General features: G+C 43.8%; 1 protein-coding gene across 1 annotated transcript in view; it reads left to right on the forward strand.

Annotated features, from left to right (window-relative positions):
- Positions 1-18,449, forward strand: part of TEX11 (testis expressed 11) — a 278,077-nt gene that overhangs the window by 235,473 nt on the left and 24,155 nt on the right. The window contains exon 18 of the mRNA XM_030210589.1: positions 4,265-4,414. Within this exon, the coding sequence (XP_030066449.1) occupies positions 4,265-4,414 (150 nt within the window). The remainder of the gene's footprint in view (positions 1-4,264; positions 4,415-18,449) is intronic.

An 18,449-nucleotide genomic window follows, 5' to 3' on the forward strand; every position in this document is an offset into this window, starting at 1 on the left:
AGAAAATAAAAAATATTTTTCAGACGCGCGCCAAAATTGAAATTACCACAAGGGCCATGTGGTAACCAGGTGGTAACTCCAATTTGGCACGTTGGGTGCGGGTAGGCACCTACGCAGCTTAGTAAAAGAGCCCCATGATCCCATAACAGTACACTAGATTTTATGCTGCTTATAAATATAATAAGCAGTGGATTTTCCTCAAGTCCATTTTAATAATGGACTTTTCCTTTAGGAAGCAATCCAAACCTTTTTAAAACCCTGCTAAGCTAACGGCTTTTATTACATTCTCTGGCAATGAATTCCAGAGTTTAATTATTTATTTATTTATTTATTTATTTCACTTGTATCCCACATTTTCCCACCTATTTGCAGGCTCAATGTGGCTTACAAAGACCTGTTGTGGCATCACCATACAGGATGAAGTATACATTTGATGTTACAAAGAAGTATACACTTGGTGTTACAAAGAAATCAAGGAAGACAAAAGGATTTGATCAAGTAGTTGTAGAGAGATACATTCTGCTTAAAGTTGGAAAGGTGTTGTATTATGGTTATCTATGGGTTCTCGTGATAGGCTTTGTCAAAGAGGTAAGTCTTCAGAGATTTGCGGAAGTTAATTACTTCGTTGATCGCTCTCAGGTGAGTTGGAAGTGCATTCTACAGCTGTGTGCCCATATAAGAAAAGCTGGTCGCGTGAGATAGTTTGTATTTTAATCCTTTACAACTGGGGAAGTGTAGATTGAGAAAGGTGCGGGAAGATTTGTTTGCGTTTCTGGGTGGTAAGTTCACTAGGTCTAGCATGTAGGTTGGGGCATCTCCGTAGATGATTTTATGAACAATTGTGCAGATCCTGAATGTGATGCGTTCTTTAAGTGGAAGCCAGTGCAGTTTCTTGCTCAAGGGTTTTGCACTTTCATATTTTGTTTTCCCAAATATGAGTCTACTACTACTACTACTACTACTACTACTATTTAGCATTTCTATAGCGCTACAAGGCATACGCAGCGCTGCACAAACATAGAAGAAAGACAGTCCCTGCTCAAAGAGCTTACAATCTAATAGACAAAAAAATAAATAAAGTAAGCAAATCAAATCAATTAATGTGAACGGGAAGGAAGAGAGGAGGGAAGGTGGAGGCGAGTGGTTACAAGTGGTTACGAGTCAAAAGCAATGTTAAAGAGGTGGGCTTTCAGTCTAGATTTAAAGGTGGCCAAGGATGGGGCAAGACGTAGGGGCTCAGGAAGTTTATTCCAGGCGTAGGGAGCAGCGAGACAGAAGGCGCGAAGTCTGGAGTTGGCAGTAGTGGAGAAGGGAACAGATAAGAAGGATTTATCCATGGAGCGGAGTGCACGGGAAGGGGTGTAGGGAAGGATGAGTGTGGAGAGATACTGGGGAGCAGCATAGTGAGTACATTTATTGGTTAGTAGAAGAAGTTTGAATAGGATGCGAAAACGGATAGGGAGCCAGTGAAGGGTCTTGAGGAGAGGGGTAGTATGAGTAAAGCGACCCTGGTGGAAGATGAGACGGGCAGCAGAGTTTTGAACCGACTGGAGAGGGGAGAGGTGACTAAGTGGGAGGCCAGCAAGAAGCAGATTGCAGTAGTCTAAACGAGAGGTGACAAGGGTGTGGATGAGGGTTTTGGTAGAGTGCTCGGAAAGAAAGGGGCGGATTTTACGGATGTTGTAAAGAAAGAAACGACAGGTCTTGGCAATCTGCTGGATATGAGCAGAGAAGGAGAGAGAAGAGTCAAAGATGACCCCAAGGTTTCGAGCTGAGGAGACAGGGAGAATGAGAGAGCCATCAACAGAAATAGAAAACGGGGGGAGCGGGGAGGTGGGTTTGGGGGGGAAAATGAGAAGCTCGGTTTTGGTCATATTTAATTTCAGGTGGCGTTGAGACATCCAGACAGCAATGTCAGACAAGCACGCTGAAACTTTGGTTTGGATGCAAGGTGAGATATCAGGGGTAGAAAGGTAGATTTGGGAGTCATCAGCATAGAGATGGTAGGAAAAGCCATGGGATGAGATTAAAGAACCAAGGGAAGAAGTGTAGATAGAAAAGAGGAGGGGACCAAGAACAGAACCCTGAGGTACGCCAACAGGCAGAGGGATAGAAGTAGATCCACCAGAGTGAACACTAAAGGTGCGGAGGGAGAGGTAGGAAGAGAACCAGGAAAGGACAGAGCCCTGGAATCCAAGTGAGGACAGGGTATTCTGGGCTGTTTGAAGTTTTTTGATGGTCTGTTCTTTACAGCCAGCATAAAGTGCATTGCAATAGTCCAGATGGCTCAATACCATTGACTGTACCAGGTTCCGGAAGATGGCCCTTGGGAAGTATGGTTTAACTCTTTTGAGTTTCCACATGGAACGGAACATTTTCTTAGTTATATTCTTCACGTGGTTTTCAAGTGTAAGATTTCGGTCAATGGTAACACCCAGAATTTTCAAATTGTTTGAGACGGGGAGGGAAAAGTTTGGGTTGGTTATGGTGGAGAATTTATTTGTGTTGTGTTGTGAAGTGATTATAAGACATTGTGTTTTTTCTGCATTGAGTTTTAGTTGAAATGCATTCACCCATGAGTGCAAGATTTGGAAGCTTTGGTTGATTTCATTGGTGATTTCCTTTAGGTCATGTTTGAATGGGATGTAAATCGTGACATCGTCTGCATATATGTATGGGTTGAGATTTTGATTATCTAATAGCTTGGCAAGTGGAATCATCATTAGGTTGAAGAGTGTTGGTGAGAGGGGGGATCCTTGGGGAACTCCGCATTCGGGTATCCATGGGGCTGATATCTCCGATTTAGTTGTTACTTGGTAGGATCTTGTTGTTAAGAATCCTCTAAACCAGTTAAGAACATTGCCTGCCACTCCAAAGTATTCCAGGATGTGTAATAATATGCCATGGTTGACCATGTCGAATTACATGTTGAGTGAAGAAAAAGTTTCTCCGATTCATTTTAAATGTACTACTTTGTAGCTTCATTGCGTGCCCACTAGTCCTAGTATTTTTGGAAAGAGTAAACAAGCGATTTGCGTCTACCCGTTCCACTCCACTAATTATTTGATAGAACTCTATCATATCTCCCCTCAGCCGTCTTTTCTACTACTACTACTACTTAACATTTCTAAAGCGCTACTAGGGTTACGCAGCGCTGTACAATTTAACAAAGAAGGACATTTCCTGCTCAAAGGAGCTTACAATCTAATGGCCTAAATGTCAAGTTGGGGCAGTCTAGATTTCCTGAATAGCGGTATAATGGTTATGTGCCGAAGGCAACATTGAAGAGGTGGGCTTTGAGTAAGGATTTGAAGATGGGCAGGGAGGGGGCTTGGCATAGGGAGTTTATTCCACGCATAGGGTGAGGCGAGGCAGAAAGGGCAGAGCCTGGAGTTGGCGGTGGTGGAGAAGGGTACAGAGAGGAGGGATTTGGCCTGTGAGCGGAGGTTTCGGGTAGGAACATAATTATTTTATAGATCTCTATCATATCTTCCCTCAGCCATCTTTTCTCCACGCTAAAGAGCCCTAGCCGCTCTGTGGCTGGTGTAAGTGCTTGTGCCTAACCATATAGCCATATATGCATGTATATACCTGGTTATGGTAGTATTCTATAAAGGAAGATAGGTGTCTACCTTCCTTTATAGAATAGGCTCTAATTAGTTGCCCTTTATAGACTTGCTCACCACATGGTTTGTTTGATGAAAGCAGTATATCAAATGAAGAAATGAAGTGAAGTGAGCTTAGGAATATGTACTGGAAAGTGCAGTGGCTTAAGCAAACCCTGTCACTACACATGTGATAGCAATTTTTGGCTGGCAAAGTCATTTCTCTAACTCTTTTAGGGTGCAGTGGTTCTGCCAACTAAAGGCAATAAGTTCCTGGTGTATGGCTTAGCCAGCCAAAGACAAGAAATTGCCTTTGAGCTTCATATTTATATCATTCAGTTTTCCTTGCAACGTGATATCTCCTCCTACTATTTCCTCACTGGTAAGGAGAGCCCTCACAATTGAAGGGTTTAGTTCTAAAACCTGCTAAGTCCATATGAGTTGCATTGCACTTAAAGGATTTGGGAAATAAGCCCTTTAATTTCTGGAAAGCACTTGAGTGGCATAAAAGGTCACATATACAGAAATTAATAGAAACACTAGAGGTTTCTACTGTCTTAAACATTTTGTGTGAAATCTTTTATTTTTTCTGTTAATCTTGTATCTTGTTTATGTCTCTCTCTCACATTCTGTCTTTTTCTCTATCTTCTCCATGTTAGGGGATTTCTCCAGAGACCCTACAGATGTTCTTTTGCTGCTCTATGAGTTTGAAGTAAGAGCAAAGCTGAATGATCCAATCTTGGATTCACTTTTTGAGTCGGCGCTGGAGCTGCCACAATTAGACACCAAGACATTGGAAACTATTGCATGTAATTTACTGTAATTCTTTAGCTTTCAGGCATAGCAAACAAGAGCAAATACAAAGATGTGTAAAAAAAAAAAAGTTTCCATTACATAGCTTCACACTATTCTAGAACCTGTGGGATAGTTCTACCCATCAACCAGCAAGTGGAGATAACTGAAAACTGCTTTTCATTGAGGAGCCTTCTGCTTCAGCATCAGGAGTTCCTTCTTCATTGATCATAAGGGGGCTTAGAGATCCTGATTACAGCAGAATGGGTCTCTCCAGATGCGGGGCTGAGATTGGGAAGAGCCATGGCTCATCTCTACCCATTGGTTCTGGAGGAGAAAGAGATATTGCAGCTTCCCAGGGTGGACTCCATTTTACAGCGGTGACTAAGAAGACCACCTTACCGAACTAAGAAGACCACTTTACTGGTGGAAGGGGGCATTGCTCTAAAAGACCTACAGGATAGGAAGCTAGAAGACTTGCTAAAACAAGTCTTTGAAGCACCCTCTTTGGGCCTTCAAGTGACAGTGTGCAGCTTGTTCGTGGCAATACCATGTCTGAAATGACATCAGCAGTCTGCAACACAAGACAGGCACCATAATGCCCAGATGGAAGTGGGGTTGGTCTATTTGGCAGATGCTATTTATGATGCAAGGCTCGTCTACTCTTCTCTTCCTCCGGTGGGAGGATGTCTTCAGGAATTTTGGGAGGAGTTGACCAAATCACGTCAGACCAGTGGGTTTTGGATATTCTTACAAAAGGTTACAAGTTGGATTTCTCCTGCCCAGTCTCTCCTCTCTTCTTGGTCTCCTTATCGAAAGGGAACCAAGGCGGTCCAGGTTCAAGCCACCATAGGTACCTTGCTGGCACTCCAGGCCATTGTTGCAGTTCCCCAGGACGAAAAGGGGACAAAGCAGATACTCGGTCTACTTCATTGTCCCAAGGAAGGAAGGCACCTTTCATCCAGTCTTAGATCTCAAAGGTCTAAATTTCTTCCTCTGACTGTCCTTCTTTTACATGGAAATACTAAGAGAGGTCATAGCCTTGGTTCGCCCCTTCCTTTCTGAGCACACCACCCGAACTCTCATCCACTCTCTCATTACCTCTCACCTTGACTACTGCAACCTACTCCTCACCGGCCTCCCACTTAGCCATCTATCCCCCCTTCAGACCGTTCAGAACTCTGCTGCATGTCTTATCTTCCGCCTTGACCGATATACTCATATCACCCCTCTCCTCAAGTCACTTCACTGGCTTCCGATCAGATACCGCATACAGTTCAAGCTTCTCTTACTAACCTACAAATGCACTCGATCTGCAGCCCCTCCTTACCTCTTTACCCTCATCTCCCCTTACGTCCCTACCCTTAACCTCCGCTCTCAAGACAAATCCCTCCTTTCAGTACCCTTCTCCACCACCGCCAACTCCAGGCTCCGCCCTTTCTGCCTCGCCTCACCCCATGCTTGGAACAAACTCCCTGAGCCCATACGCCAGGCCCCCTCCCTGCCCATCTTCAAATCATTGCTCAAAGCCCACCTCTTCAATGTCGCCTTCGGCACCTAACCACTACACCTCTACCCAGGAAATCTAGACTACCCCAACTTGACATTTCGTCCTTTAGATTGTAAGCTCCTTTGAGCAGGGACCGTCCTTTTTTGTTAATTTGTACAGCGCTGTGTAACCCTAGTAGCGCTCTAGAAATGTTAAGTAGTAGTAGTAATAGTTCAAGTGGGAAAATTTCTCACTGCCCTCAGTCTCAAGGAGATGTACTTGCATATACCCATATGGCTGCAACATCATAGGTTTCTAAGTTTTGTGGTGCTGGGCTGTCACTTCCAGTTCAGGACTTTGCCCTTAGGTCTTCCCACAGCACCCAGAACATTTATCAAGGTTATGGTGGTGATGGCAACCTTCCTTCTGTGCCAGGGAATCAGAGTTCACCCGTATCTCGATAACTGGCTCATTCGTACATCATCTTATTTGGATAGTGTGACAGTGACAGACAGTTGTCTGTCTTCTGCAGTCATTGGATTGGGTGATCAATTTTGAGAAGAACAGACTGACACCTTCGCAGATGCTGGAGTATCTGGGCATTCTATTTGGCACAGCAAGGGAGAGGATCTTGCTCATGGAATGCAGGAGGTCGAAGCTGGTTCAACAGATTTGTGTTCTCCTCAGTCATGGCAGGTCCAGGGTCTGGAACCATGTCCAGGTTCTGGGGTCAATGACGGTGGCGATGGAAGTGGTGCCAAGGGTAAGGCCTCATAGGTGGCCTTTACAGGAGTCTGTTCTCAGCCGTTGGTCTCCTAAGTCTTCATCTTCCTCAGATGCTGGTTGCCAGATGGAGTATGCAATGGTGGTGATTCCCAGAAATTTGACTATCAGAGCTCCCTTTCCGATAACACAATGGGAGGTGGTGACAATGGATGACAGCAAGTCAGGTTGGAGAGCTCATTACAAGTTCAATTTGGCACAGGGCACATAGATGGAACAAGAGTCTCAGTGGTCAGTGGTCAATAAATTGCTTGTAGCTCAGGGCAGTGCAGAATGACTTCTGCAACTTTGCTGCCTTTCTGGCAGGGGCTCCAGTCTGATTTTTTTCCGACAATGCAATGGTGGTGGCTTATATCAACAAGCAAGGTGGGACCTGCAGCAGTCCGATGGTGGTGGAGGCAGCTCACATTTCTGGGTCCTTGAATGTGGAAGCAGACTTTCTCAGCAGGCAGTCCTTGGACCTTGGGAGAATGGGAACTTTCCAGCCAGTGTTTTCAGCTCATATTAGACTGATGGGATTCTCCACTTCTGGACTTGATGGCATCAAAACGGAAAGTGTCCAAGTTCTTTAGCTGTTGGAAAGAATGGGGCTTAATGGGGATCGATGCCTTACTACAGCCCGGGCCGGAGACACATCTACTGTATGTCTTCCCTCCTTGGCTAATGGTACTCCTCATATTCAAAAGGATTGCTTTGCACCGAAGTCAAATAATTCTTGTAGCTCCAGATAGGCCACAGAGGCTGTGGTACACGGACCTGATTCGACTGCTGGATGGGGATCCTCGCTGTATTTTGCAGGTACACAACCTACTGAAGCAAGCTCCGGTGATCATGGAGGATCTATACCCTTTTGGTCTTACGGTATCTTACTTTAGGCTTGGAAATGCTCTGTATCCATGGCATATGTGAGGGTGTGGTGGATGTTCGAGGGCTGGTGTTTTGAGCTTGGACTTTCTCCCTTCTCTGGTCAGATCATGCACATCCTAGCATTTCTCCAGGCAGGCCTTCAGCAAGGATCAGCGTTGGGTTCTCAAAAAGTTCAGGTTGTGGCTGTGGCCTGTTCAGGGGCGACTATAGAAAATGTCTCTTGTGACTCACCCAGATAACGTTCAATTCTTGCAGGGAGCAAGCTGCTTATGGCATCCTTTTTGTATATCTATTATATTGTACAATCAGGGACTCAAATATACTACCGGAGCCTTCGTGTTATAAATTACAAATTTGCTCCAGACTGTTGAAATACAAAACTCTTTATTGAACACATGCGCTTCAAAACCTGCTCATGTGCATTTTAAAATCTGTAAATACACACACAACTCTCTTCTGTCTTTCATACCCATTCACTCCTGTATCGTGTCTGCTTAGTGACTCTATAAGCGTTTAAAGTTTTATACAACTTGCTGTTTTAAATATTATTGCACTGCACATTATATTTCACATTTTACATTCCTCAAATAAATATCACAGTGTTACACAAAATTAAAGGCAAACATCCTTTGTAATTCTGCTGTCTTTGATCTTCCAGTTTCCCTTTCTTACAATGTCTATTTTGAGGGTTTGCAAAAAGTCTCCAGTGCTTTCCTCAATAAATAAATGAGTCTGCTTTCAATACTCTTCAGGCACTACGTTGGAGGAATGAGTTACTCATGATAAAATTTGCTGTGGTCCTTAACCAAACGTCGGTTCCTCTATGCAGGACCGCATTTCGTTTTCTTCCTCAGGAGGAACCACCATATCATCTACAATAATACAATTGCATTATCACTCTCTCAATTCTAGTTTCCAAATCTACTTATTATGCTTTAACTATTATATACTATACATAAATCTTCACTTACTTAAGCTGATCTGCTTGGCAGCCTGCCAGCATGAACCCTTCTCAGGTCAGAAATCAACTGCCGTGGCTCTGAATGTGTTGTGAGAAGTAAAAACGCCCTGACTTATATTCTCCCAGAATGCCTAGCCTCACCTCCTTAGCTTAAAGAGACAGGCTCTTATATCCACTCTACTTCCTGATTTAACCCCTTAGGAGTCACTGTTTGCCACATATAAATATATCTCTGTTCTATAGTTAACAATCGGGAACTGATATTTCCTTCCCCCCTAAATCGATCAGGGGGAATGTGTATCAGTATCACACATCTTAGTTGTTCAATAGTGTGATTATGATCATACCAATGGGCAACTAAAGGACACATTATTTTTTCAATCGAATATTACTTATGTGCTCTGCTAACCTATGTTTTAAAGGGCGTTTGGTGTGACCTATATAATATAATCCACAAGGGCACATGATACAGTATACAACTTGGGAGCTATTACAGTTAGTGTTGTGTTTTAATATGAAATCCTTATTACAGTGAGGTATAGCTATCTTTCCAGTATTTAAAGAATAACGGCAATACACACATCTTCCACACGGGGAATGTTTGCCTTGCTCCTCTCTCTTTCTTGATCTTTTTAATAATTCTCCCACATTAGCTTGTCGCCTATAAGCTATTTTCGGGCGCTCCCTGAACTCTGGGTGTATTGACAGAACATGCCAATGTTTGTATATAATACTGCTGATTGTGGGTGCTTTCTGAGAAATGTATGCCATGTCCAGAGTGGAACCTTAATTTAGTCCCTTGGGCTCTTCGGAAGCCTCCTTCTGATTTCTCTGGAAGGCCTCTGTGAAAGAGCTTACACTAAAGCCAGCGTTCTTGGTGACTGTTGCATCGGCACATAGGGTTTCAGAGCTTCAGGCTCTTTCTTGTCGGGATCCCTTTCTCCACTTTTCGGAAGCAGAGGGGTCTCTACACGTGACTCCTTGCTTTATTCCAAAAATGGTATCAGTATTTCATCTCAACCAATCTGTGGAGCTTCTGTCCTTTTGCAGAGAGAATGAAGTGGCTCAATATTCTTCCTTGAAGCTTCTCGATGTGCGTAGAGTCCTCATTAGATATCTGGAAGTCACAAGTGTTGTTTGGTAAACAGAGGCTTGGCCTCATGGCTTTCAAGCCCACAATTGCTAAATGGCTAAAGGAGACTATCGTGTCAGCCTATTTGCTTGCAAGGAAGCAGGCTCTTCAGGCCTTATGGGCTCACTCTACGAGGCATACAGTGATATCCTGGGCAAATCGGACAGACTATGCTGTAATAAACAGAGGCTTGGCCTCATGGCTTTCAAGCCCACAATTGCTAGATGGCTAAAGGAGACTATCGCATCAGCCTATTTGTTTGTGGGGAAGCTCTTCAGGCCTTACGGGCTCATTCTACGAGGTATACAGCAATATCCTTGGCAGAAACTATCTTACTGTCTCCGGCAGATATTTGTAAGGCGGTGATGTAGTTGATTTAGTGTGGTCAGAAACCAGTTTTGGGGCTTCGGTCCTTAGGGCGGTAGAACCAGGATCCTACCCCCTCTAGGGTTCCAGAATAGTGGCAAGCTAAGTAATGGAAGGAGAAATTATGTCTTATCTGATAATTTTGTTCCATTAGACCTTCCCACTATTCCAGAGGCCTGCCTGAGATTTCTGAGATGTTTAGTCAGTGCAAAGTAATGAGTCAAATAACAACTGTCACCTTTCACGGTGCTTCCTACTTATCTCTTGTTCTCTACAAGTTGTCCAGAGATTAGAGAGGTCCACAAATGTTTGCCTGTCTGGTTAGTGTTAGGTTAGTGAGTTGTTTAAGGTTGTTGTTTCTGAGTATTATCCTTATTTATTTATTTATTTATTTATATCCCACATTTTCCCACCTATTTGCAGGCTCAATGTGGCTTACATAGTACTGTAAAGGCATTCGCCAAATCCGGTAGAGAAACAAATACATGGTGGTGATGTGGTCGATTAAGGTTCAGGCACAATTGGGATCGAAGAGAGGAGAGGTTATAGTGTCCATTACGAGCTTTGGTTTTGCTGTGTTGCAAAGTGTAGGCATTTATGTTGGGTCGGTAGGGTATGCCTTTTTGAACAGGTTGGTTTTTAGTGATTTCCTGAAGTTTAGATGGTCGTAGGTTGTTTTCACAGCGTTTAGCAGTGAGTTCCATAGTTGTGTGCTTATATAGGAGAAGCTGGATGCATAGGCTGCTTTGTATTTGAGTCCTTTGCAGTTTGGGTAGTGGAGGTTTAGGTAAGTTTGTGATGATCTGGTTGTGTTTCTGGTTGGTAGCCTGGGACTGCCCCATAGATAATTTTGTGGACCAGGGTGCAGATTTTGAAGGTAATACGTTCTTTGATTGGGAGCCAATGCAGTTTTTCTCGGAGGGGTTTGGCACTTTCAAATCGTGTTTTACTAAATATCAGCTTGGCTGCTGTGTTTTGAGCGGTCTGGAGTTTCTTTGTGAGTTGTTCTTTACATCCCGCATAGATTCCGTTGCAATAGTCTGCATGGCTTAGTACCATTGATTGTATTAGATTATGGAATATTTCCCTCGGGAAGAAAGGTTTTATACGTTTAAGTTTCCACATTGAGTGGAACATTTTCTTTGTTGTGGAATTCACTTGGCTCTCAAGTGTAAGGTTGCGGTCGATTGTAACGCCGAGTATTTTCAGGCTATCTGAGGTAGGGAGGGTGTGGTCTGGGGTGTTTATGGTTGTGGGTTTGTTCGTTTTGTGTTGAGATGAGAAGATGAGGCAGTGTGTTTTGTCAGTGTTCAGTTTCAGTTGCAATGAGTTTACCCATGAGTCCATAGTGTTCAGACCGAGCTTGATTTCATTGGTGATTTCTGTCAGATCATGTCTGAAGGGAATGTATATTGTGACATTGTCTGCATAGATGAATGGGTTGAGACCTTGATTGGATAAGGACTTAGCTAGCGGGATCATCATTATGTTGAAAAGTGTTGGCGATAGTGGTGATCCTTGAGGTACTCCGCAGTCTGCTTTCCACAGTGGTGATATGTTTGAATTTGATTTCACTTGGTATGTTCTGGTGGTTAGAAAACCCTTGATCCAGCTGAGTATATTTTCACCTATCCTGATGTAGTCTAGGAGTCTTAGTAGTATATTGTGGTTTACCATGTCGAGTGCGCTCGACAAGTCGAGTTGGAGGAGAAGTATGCTTTTACCTGTAGCTATTTCCTGCTTGAATTCGGCCAGGAGAGTGACTAACACAGTTTCGGTACTATGGAGGGGGCGAAATCCTGATTGTGATTCATGTAGTATTGAGAATTTGTCCATGTAATCAGTAAGCTGTTTGGTCACCATGCTCTCCATCAGTTTGACTGCTAGTGGGATAGATGCAACTGGCCGGTAGTTGGCGAGTATGTTTGTTTTTTTCTTGGTGTCTTTTGGAATTGGGGTGAGTAGGATGTTGCCATATTCCTCAAGGAAGAGACCTTGTTGAAGCATGTAGTTTAGGTGGGATGTGAGGTCTGCTATGAAGCGGTCGGGAGCGGATTTAAGTAGATGGCTGGGGCAGGTGTCCAATTTGCAGTGGGTATTGGAGAACCTATGAGTCGCATGGGTAATTGATTCAACGGTGAGGAGAGCAAATTTTGACCAGGTTCAGTCTGCTGGGTATTCTCCAGAGGTTGGGTCCAAGCCATTGCTGAAGTTTTCGATGTCGTAAATACTGAGGAGCTGGACTGGATGCCAAGAGAGATATGTCTCAGCTCAGTTTTCAGTTCTCTATCTCCACCTGCTGGTTGATGGACACAACTATCCCACAGGTTCTGGAATAGTGGGAAGGACTAATGGAAAGAAAATGTGTTTATTTAAGACCTAATTTCTCCATAAATAAATAAAAAGAGTATAAATCAAACAATATTCAAGCCAACCAAAAATCTAAATTCATTGCATAAAAATCAAAATAAAACACATAACTAGGCAATATGAACCAGTACCCAATGAATAAAGAAATAAAAATGTCCACAAATGAATCCTGCATACATCCTTCAGAGGATTTATTCAAAAAAATGCAACGTGGTTGAACTGGGTCAGCTGAGAGTAACCTTTGAGATTAGTGGACCTAGGAAAACATAGGTTCAAAAAAAAGAGGGGAAGGGGGAGACACCCACACACAGTAAATGATGGCAGATAAAGACCTGCATGGTCCATCCAGTCTGCCAGAGAAGGGAAGGGGAAAAGAAAAAAAAGTATGAAGATATGAAAACCCACAACACCCCTAAAAAAGCAACAATCCGGCCGATATTTAAAGTGATTTGAGTGGGCAGGAGAGGCTTCTGTCTGATTAAATCACTTGTCACTGCCTACTCCCTAACATTCTGTGGCACTAAAGTGGGCAGTGCCGCTGAATATCGCCTCTGACCGCCGCAAAAAAAGTGGTCAGGTCAGGAGCACTACAGGGGAAGGCGTTAGGGAAGAGCCTGAGGTTATGAGGGTACCAGCAATATTCAGTGCCGGCACCTGCATAGCTAAGTGGTCTAATTTAGGACAGCTCAGTGTGATCCTATTTGCCCACTTAGCCATGCAAGCACTGGCACTGAATATGCCTGGTGCCCACATAACTACTGGCTCCTCTCTGACTCCACTCCCAGACCTAGCACTACGCAGGCAGTGCCACAGCAGTCGGAGCCGATATTCAGCAACATTGCCTGATTACCACTGAATATCGGCAGTTGGCCTGCTCAGCCAGGTTTAAGCTGAGAGGAACGTCTCCTGCCCACTTAAACCACGCTGAGTTTCAACCCTTTTAAGATAGTTTCTTGTGTTCTTTACCTTTTTAATTTTTTAAGGTCTTTTTATTAAAGGGTAAAAATACAACAGCATTAAACATAATACAATTAAATCCATCTCATAACTGAAGCAATATTAAACAGATACCCCAAAACCTGTAAACTCACAACCATATACCTAGATTTTTTGTTTTGAAGGGGGGGGGGGGGGCATATAACCCCTCCCAGACCCTCCCACCATCTCAACAGAACCCTCTCTCTCACCCACAAAATATCTCTCATGCTCTGCCTCCTTCCAAAAACTAAAGGGTCCTTTTACTAAGTTGTGGTAAGCACTAATGCATATTTACTGCAGATTAAAAGGGCTTACTACAGAGCGCACTGAGGCATCCTGTGGTAAGTTTCAAATGTAGATGTGCTACCCATGCACTAACATTTTTTTTTAGCTGAGGAGGCGTGTCACTACAGAGCGCACTGAGGCATCCTGTGGTAAGTTTCAAATGTAGGTGTGCTACCCACGCACTAAACATTTTTTTTTTTAGCCGAGGAGGCTTGTCTGCTCTAATCAGCGATTCGGCATTGCTGCATGCTAATTGATGAGCAAAGCATTAACACATGAGCCCTCACCACCTACAAAATATGTGGCAGTAAGGGGTCACGTGCAAATTTTTTTGTTAATGACCGCATGCTAATGCACATTGGTGCATGGCCATTAATTCGGAGAATAAAAGATCAGCCATTTTCTAGCTGCTGTTGAAATTGCCTTAACAAATGTAAAAGACTTGCGTAAGGGCATGCTAAGGCCACTTTCTACTGCAACTTTATAAAAGGCCCCTAAAAGAATAACAAGTCCACACAATTGTAGTTACACCAAGTCAGTTACGCTCATAGTGACCCTTCCAAGAGCAATGAGAAAGAAATGGGCCCCAGATTTTTTCCCACTTAGGTAATGTCTTATGGTTTTGGGCTGTATACTTCTCCATGTTCACAATGTACCACATCTTAGTGATCCATTTAAATGGAATGCACTCTGACTTACAAGCAGTAGCAACAGTCAGCGTGCTGCATTCAATCAGCGCTGGATAAGGCTTTGCTGAGCCTGCAATACACCCGTAACCAGCCTATAATGTAAATAAATTCCTGGGTCCCACAGAATCGAGACCTTCAACCATATCTGAAGTCTGCATTGCACTTCTTAAAGCTCTTATTTTAGGGTAGGTCCACCAAATATGACCTTGTGTTCTCCTTCCTCCATAAGTTCTTCAACAAAGGGGAGAAGCAGTTGGATAGATATGTTACAACCTAGCAGGAGTAAGATACCATCTATACATAATTTTTAATCCATTGTCTTGCAGATTAGTTGCTTTAGATCAGGGGTGTCCAACCTCGGCCCTCAGCAGGTCAGGCTTTCAAGATTTCCACTATGAATATGCATGAGATCTATTTGCATACAGTGGAGACAGTGCCTTATGCAAGTAGGTATCATGCATATTCATTGGGAAAATCCTGAAAACCCGACTGGATTCCAGCTCTCGAAGACAAAGGTTGGAGTGGAGGAGTAGCCTAGTGGTTAGTGCAGTGGCCTGAGAACCTGGGGAACTGGGTTCAATTCCCACTGCAGCTCCTTGTGACTCTGGGCAAATCACTTAACCCTCCATTGCCCCAGGTACAAAAAAATCCCATAGATTGTGAGCCTTCTAGGGACAGAAAAAGCACCTTCATATAAAGTGTAAAGCGCTGTGTACATCTAGTAGCACTAAAGAAATAACACTTCTGCACTAGATATACAGAGCGATAGAGAGGTTTTACCTTTTGGGCAGGTTTTAACCCTCAGAAAAGTAATTTTATCTTTATTTTTGCAATTGAAAGTGGAGGGTTCTTTTTATTGAAAAGAAAGAGGAGTTCTACAATGAGAGCACAAATATTTTGAGGTATTCTCCCTTTCTACTTAGCCTGAGTAGTTGTGGACATCAGTAGTCTTATGTCCTCCTTTTTATAGGAGATGGGAAATTTTATGAGAAGTGTCAAGGGAAGCCTAAGAAGCATTGGCATCAATCCTCTTTGAAGCATGGTGCCAGGAGCACCAGGGCATCGCTGGTACCCAAGAATTGCTGATACAGAGAGGACCGCTCCCCCTCTCCCTCTTTACTGGAGGTGCCAGTGTGCCAGTCTTTGGGCAGCTAGGTCCTCGCTTCTGGTTCAACATCAACACTTCTCCAGGCCATCGCCAATGGCTGACCTCAATGAGAGGTACTGGGCTATGCTCAGGGAGCAGCTAGCACATATATTCCAGCTGAATTCTGCTCAGGCATCGAGGACACTTGCACCAGCTGCATTTCAGCCTCAGCTCTTTTCTCAGGCCCAGATTCTACCTGTGAAGTAGTCTTTGACATCGACCCATATGGTACTGTGAGGAAGGTTCTTTGGAGTCTGAGGGTAGGGCTGGACCTCAGTGCCTTACAGGGTGTGGGCAGGGTCCCACTGAGCTGGGGCAGGCGCAGACTCACTCAGTCCATCCAGAGTGCTTTGATTTACTTTTTGGGGGAGGCATCTTATGTTATCCCTTCTGATTCCTCCCCAACACAAGAGAGACCTAAATCTCCACTTGAGGGTCTCCCTTTCACCAGTTTCGTAAAGGAGATGGTATCTGCTATCCTATTTAAGTTGGAGACCAAGGATGAGCCCAGGGCTGAGATGCTATCAATCTTGGACTATGAATCTCCTCCCAAGGAAGAGGTCACGGCTCCACTACACCCTATCCTGAAGGATGCACTCGTGAAGAACTGGGAATCTCCCCTATCAGTGCAGGTCGTACCAAAGAAGGTGGATAACTAATATCCAAAAGGCTTCTGGATTCAAAAGGGCACAATTGCCTCGCCACTCCTTGGCACTCAAATCCGCCCTTAAATGGGCCTCGATACTCATTGCCTTCACCCAGACTTACTAGCTATATACACAAGCCTTTACTTGAAGTCTTTCATATGCAGGATGACAGTGGGTTCTCAGTCAGAGTTAGGATTTAAATTGTGGGTTCTCAGAGTTAGGATTTAAATTGTATGACTTGCCATCAAAATAAAGTAAAATGGATTCTTTATAACCCCATTTGTCAAACATTATGTAGACATGGCACATCTGAATTTTTTCTTCCATTCTCCATCTTCTCCTGTCTTTCTTCTCTGTATACCATGTTCACTTTATTACACATGGCATGTAGTCACTGCTGGCTCTGGAAATTCTTTTTTTATAAGCAGGAGTTGCTGCAGGAGTGATACTTGTTATCCTTTCCTCCCTGATCCTACATATCAATGCAGAAATAGCTCTTTAATGTTTAGATCAGTGGATTTCTCCTAAATTTGCATCTATGGGAAAAATAATAGGACCAGGGGGCACACAAAGAAGCTTCTAAGTGGTAAATTTGGAATGAATCTGAGAAAATATTTCTTCACTCAATGAGTAGACTCTGGAATTCGTTACCAGAGAATGTGGTAAAAGCAGTTGGCTTAGCAGGGTTTAGGAAGGGTTCGGATAGGTTCCTGGAGGAAGGGTCCATGATCCATTGTTGGGATGGACTTGGGAAACTCCACTGCATATTCTTGGATAAGCAGCATAAAATCTGTTTTACTGTTCTGGAATCTTAGCCAGATACATGTGACCTGGATTGGCCACTGTTGGAACAGAATGCTCGGCTTGATGGACCTTTGGTCTGTCCCAGTGTGGCAATGCTTATGTTCTTAAGACCACAGATGCATGCCAATCTGGACTGGGGAGCTCATATGCAGGAGGCTTCATATCCAGGGACATTGGTCCACTCAGGAAACCAAACTTCACATCAATTTCCTAGAGCTTGGGGCAATCTGGAACACTCTGAAGGCTTTCAAAGATAAATGGATGATTCAAATAAATGTTCAAACAGACAGTCAGGTTGCCACTGCTTACCCTAGGATTGATAGCATGGAATGTTGCTACTAATTAGGTTTCTCCAGATACTTGTGACCTGGATTGGCCACTGTTGGAAGCAGGATACTGGGCTAGATGGACTATTGGTCTGACCCAGTATGGCTATTCTTATATCAACAAGCAAGGGGATATGGGCGCCTACCTCTTCTGTGAGGAAGCAGTCGGGATGTAACAGTGGGCCACCAGCATGGCATGGCCCAATCGATCCCTTATATATATGGAGACAAGAAAAGGCGCATTCCACTGGCAGCACACACAGTCATGTCATATCAAAACTGACAGAGAAATCTCACAAACAAAATGTCAGCCTTTTTACACATTCAAACCATGTTTTATTGAAAATCTCTTTAGTAAGGTAGTTCACCCTCCCCTTCCTAAATCTCACCATGGCATGGTGCTCCAAATCACATACCTGGTGGGGCGAGACAGCAATCTGGTGGACAAACTGAACAGGATGCCTTCCTCCTTGATTTGGAGGAGGTCCTTCTGTATGTGCATCCTCCAAACCCTCTATGTATTGGGACCTCAGTGTCCTCCTCACCCAGCTAATGAAAGCTCCATTTTAGCCACTTTTTCTATCTCATCTCCTGAAGTACCTGACTGCTCTCAGAGTCACTGAGCTGTAGGCCCTAGTAGCTGATCCACCTTCCACAAAGTTTTATCTTAACAGCGTAGTTCTCTGCATACATTCTAAGTTCCTTCCTAAGGTGGTGGTAGAGTTCCATCTCTGAAGCAGACTAAAGCCCATAGACAATTCAAACAGCTTTTTGTTTCTTTTGACCCAAAAGGATGGTGACAGCCGTCGGTCAACACACTTTATCCAGTTGGCTAGCAGACTGCATCTCTTTCACTTATGCCTAGGCTGGGCTAACTCTGGAGGGTCAGATCTATGTCAGAACCATGGCTGCATTGGTAGTCCACTTGAGATCAGCCTCCATTGAAGAGATTTACAAAGCTGCAACATGGTCTTCAGTCCACACATTCACATCTCATTATTGCCTTTAACAGAATGCCCAATGTGTCAGTCCGTTTGGTCAGACTGTTCTGCAGAATTTGTTTGGGGTCTAGAATCCAACTCCACTCTCCTAGGCCTGTTTTTATTCTGTTCCAGGCTGCAGCCTCACAAAAGGACTGTATATAATTTAAGGTTGATTGGTTTTTAGGTCGCTTTCCTATTGCAAGGCCCTATTGTCTTTGATTTGTT

Source organism: Microcaecilia unicolor, chromosome 7 (genome assembly GCF_901765095.1).
Source record: "Microcaecilia unicolor chromosome 7, aMicUni1.1, whole genome shotgun sequence".
Lineage (NCBI taxonomy): Eukaryota > Metazoa > Chordata > Amphibia > Gymnophiona > Siphonopidae > Microcaecilia > Microcaecilia unicolor.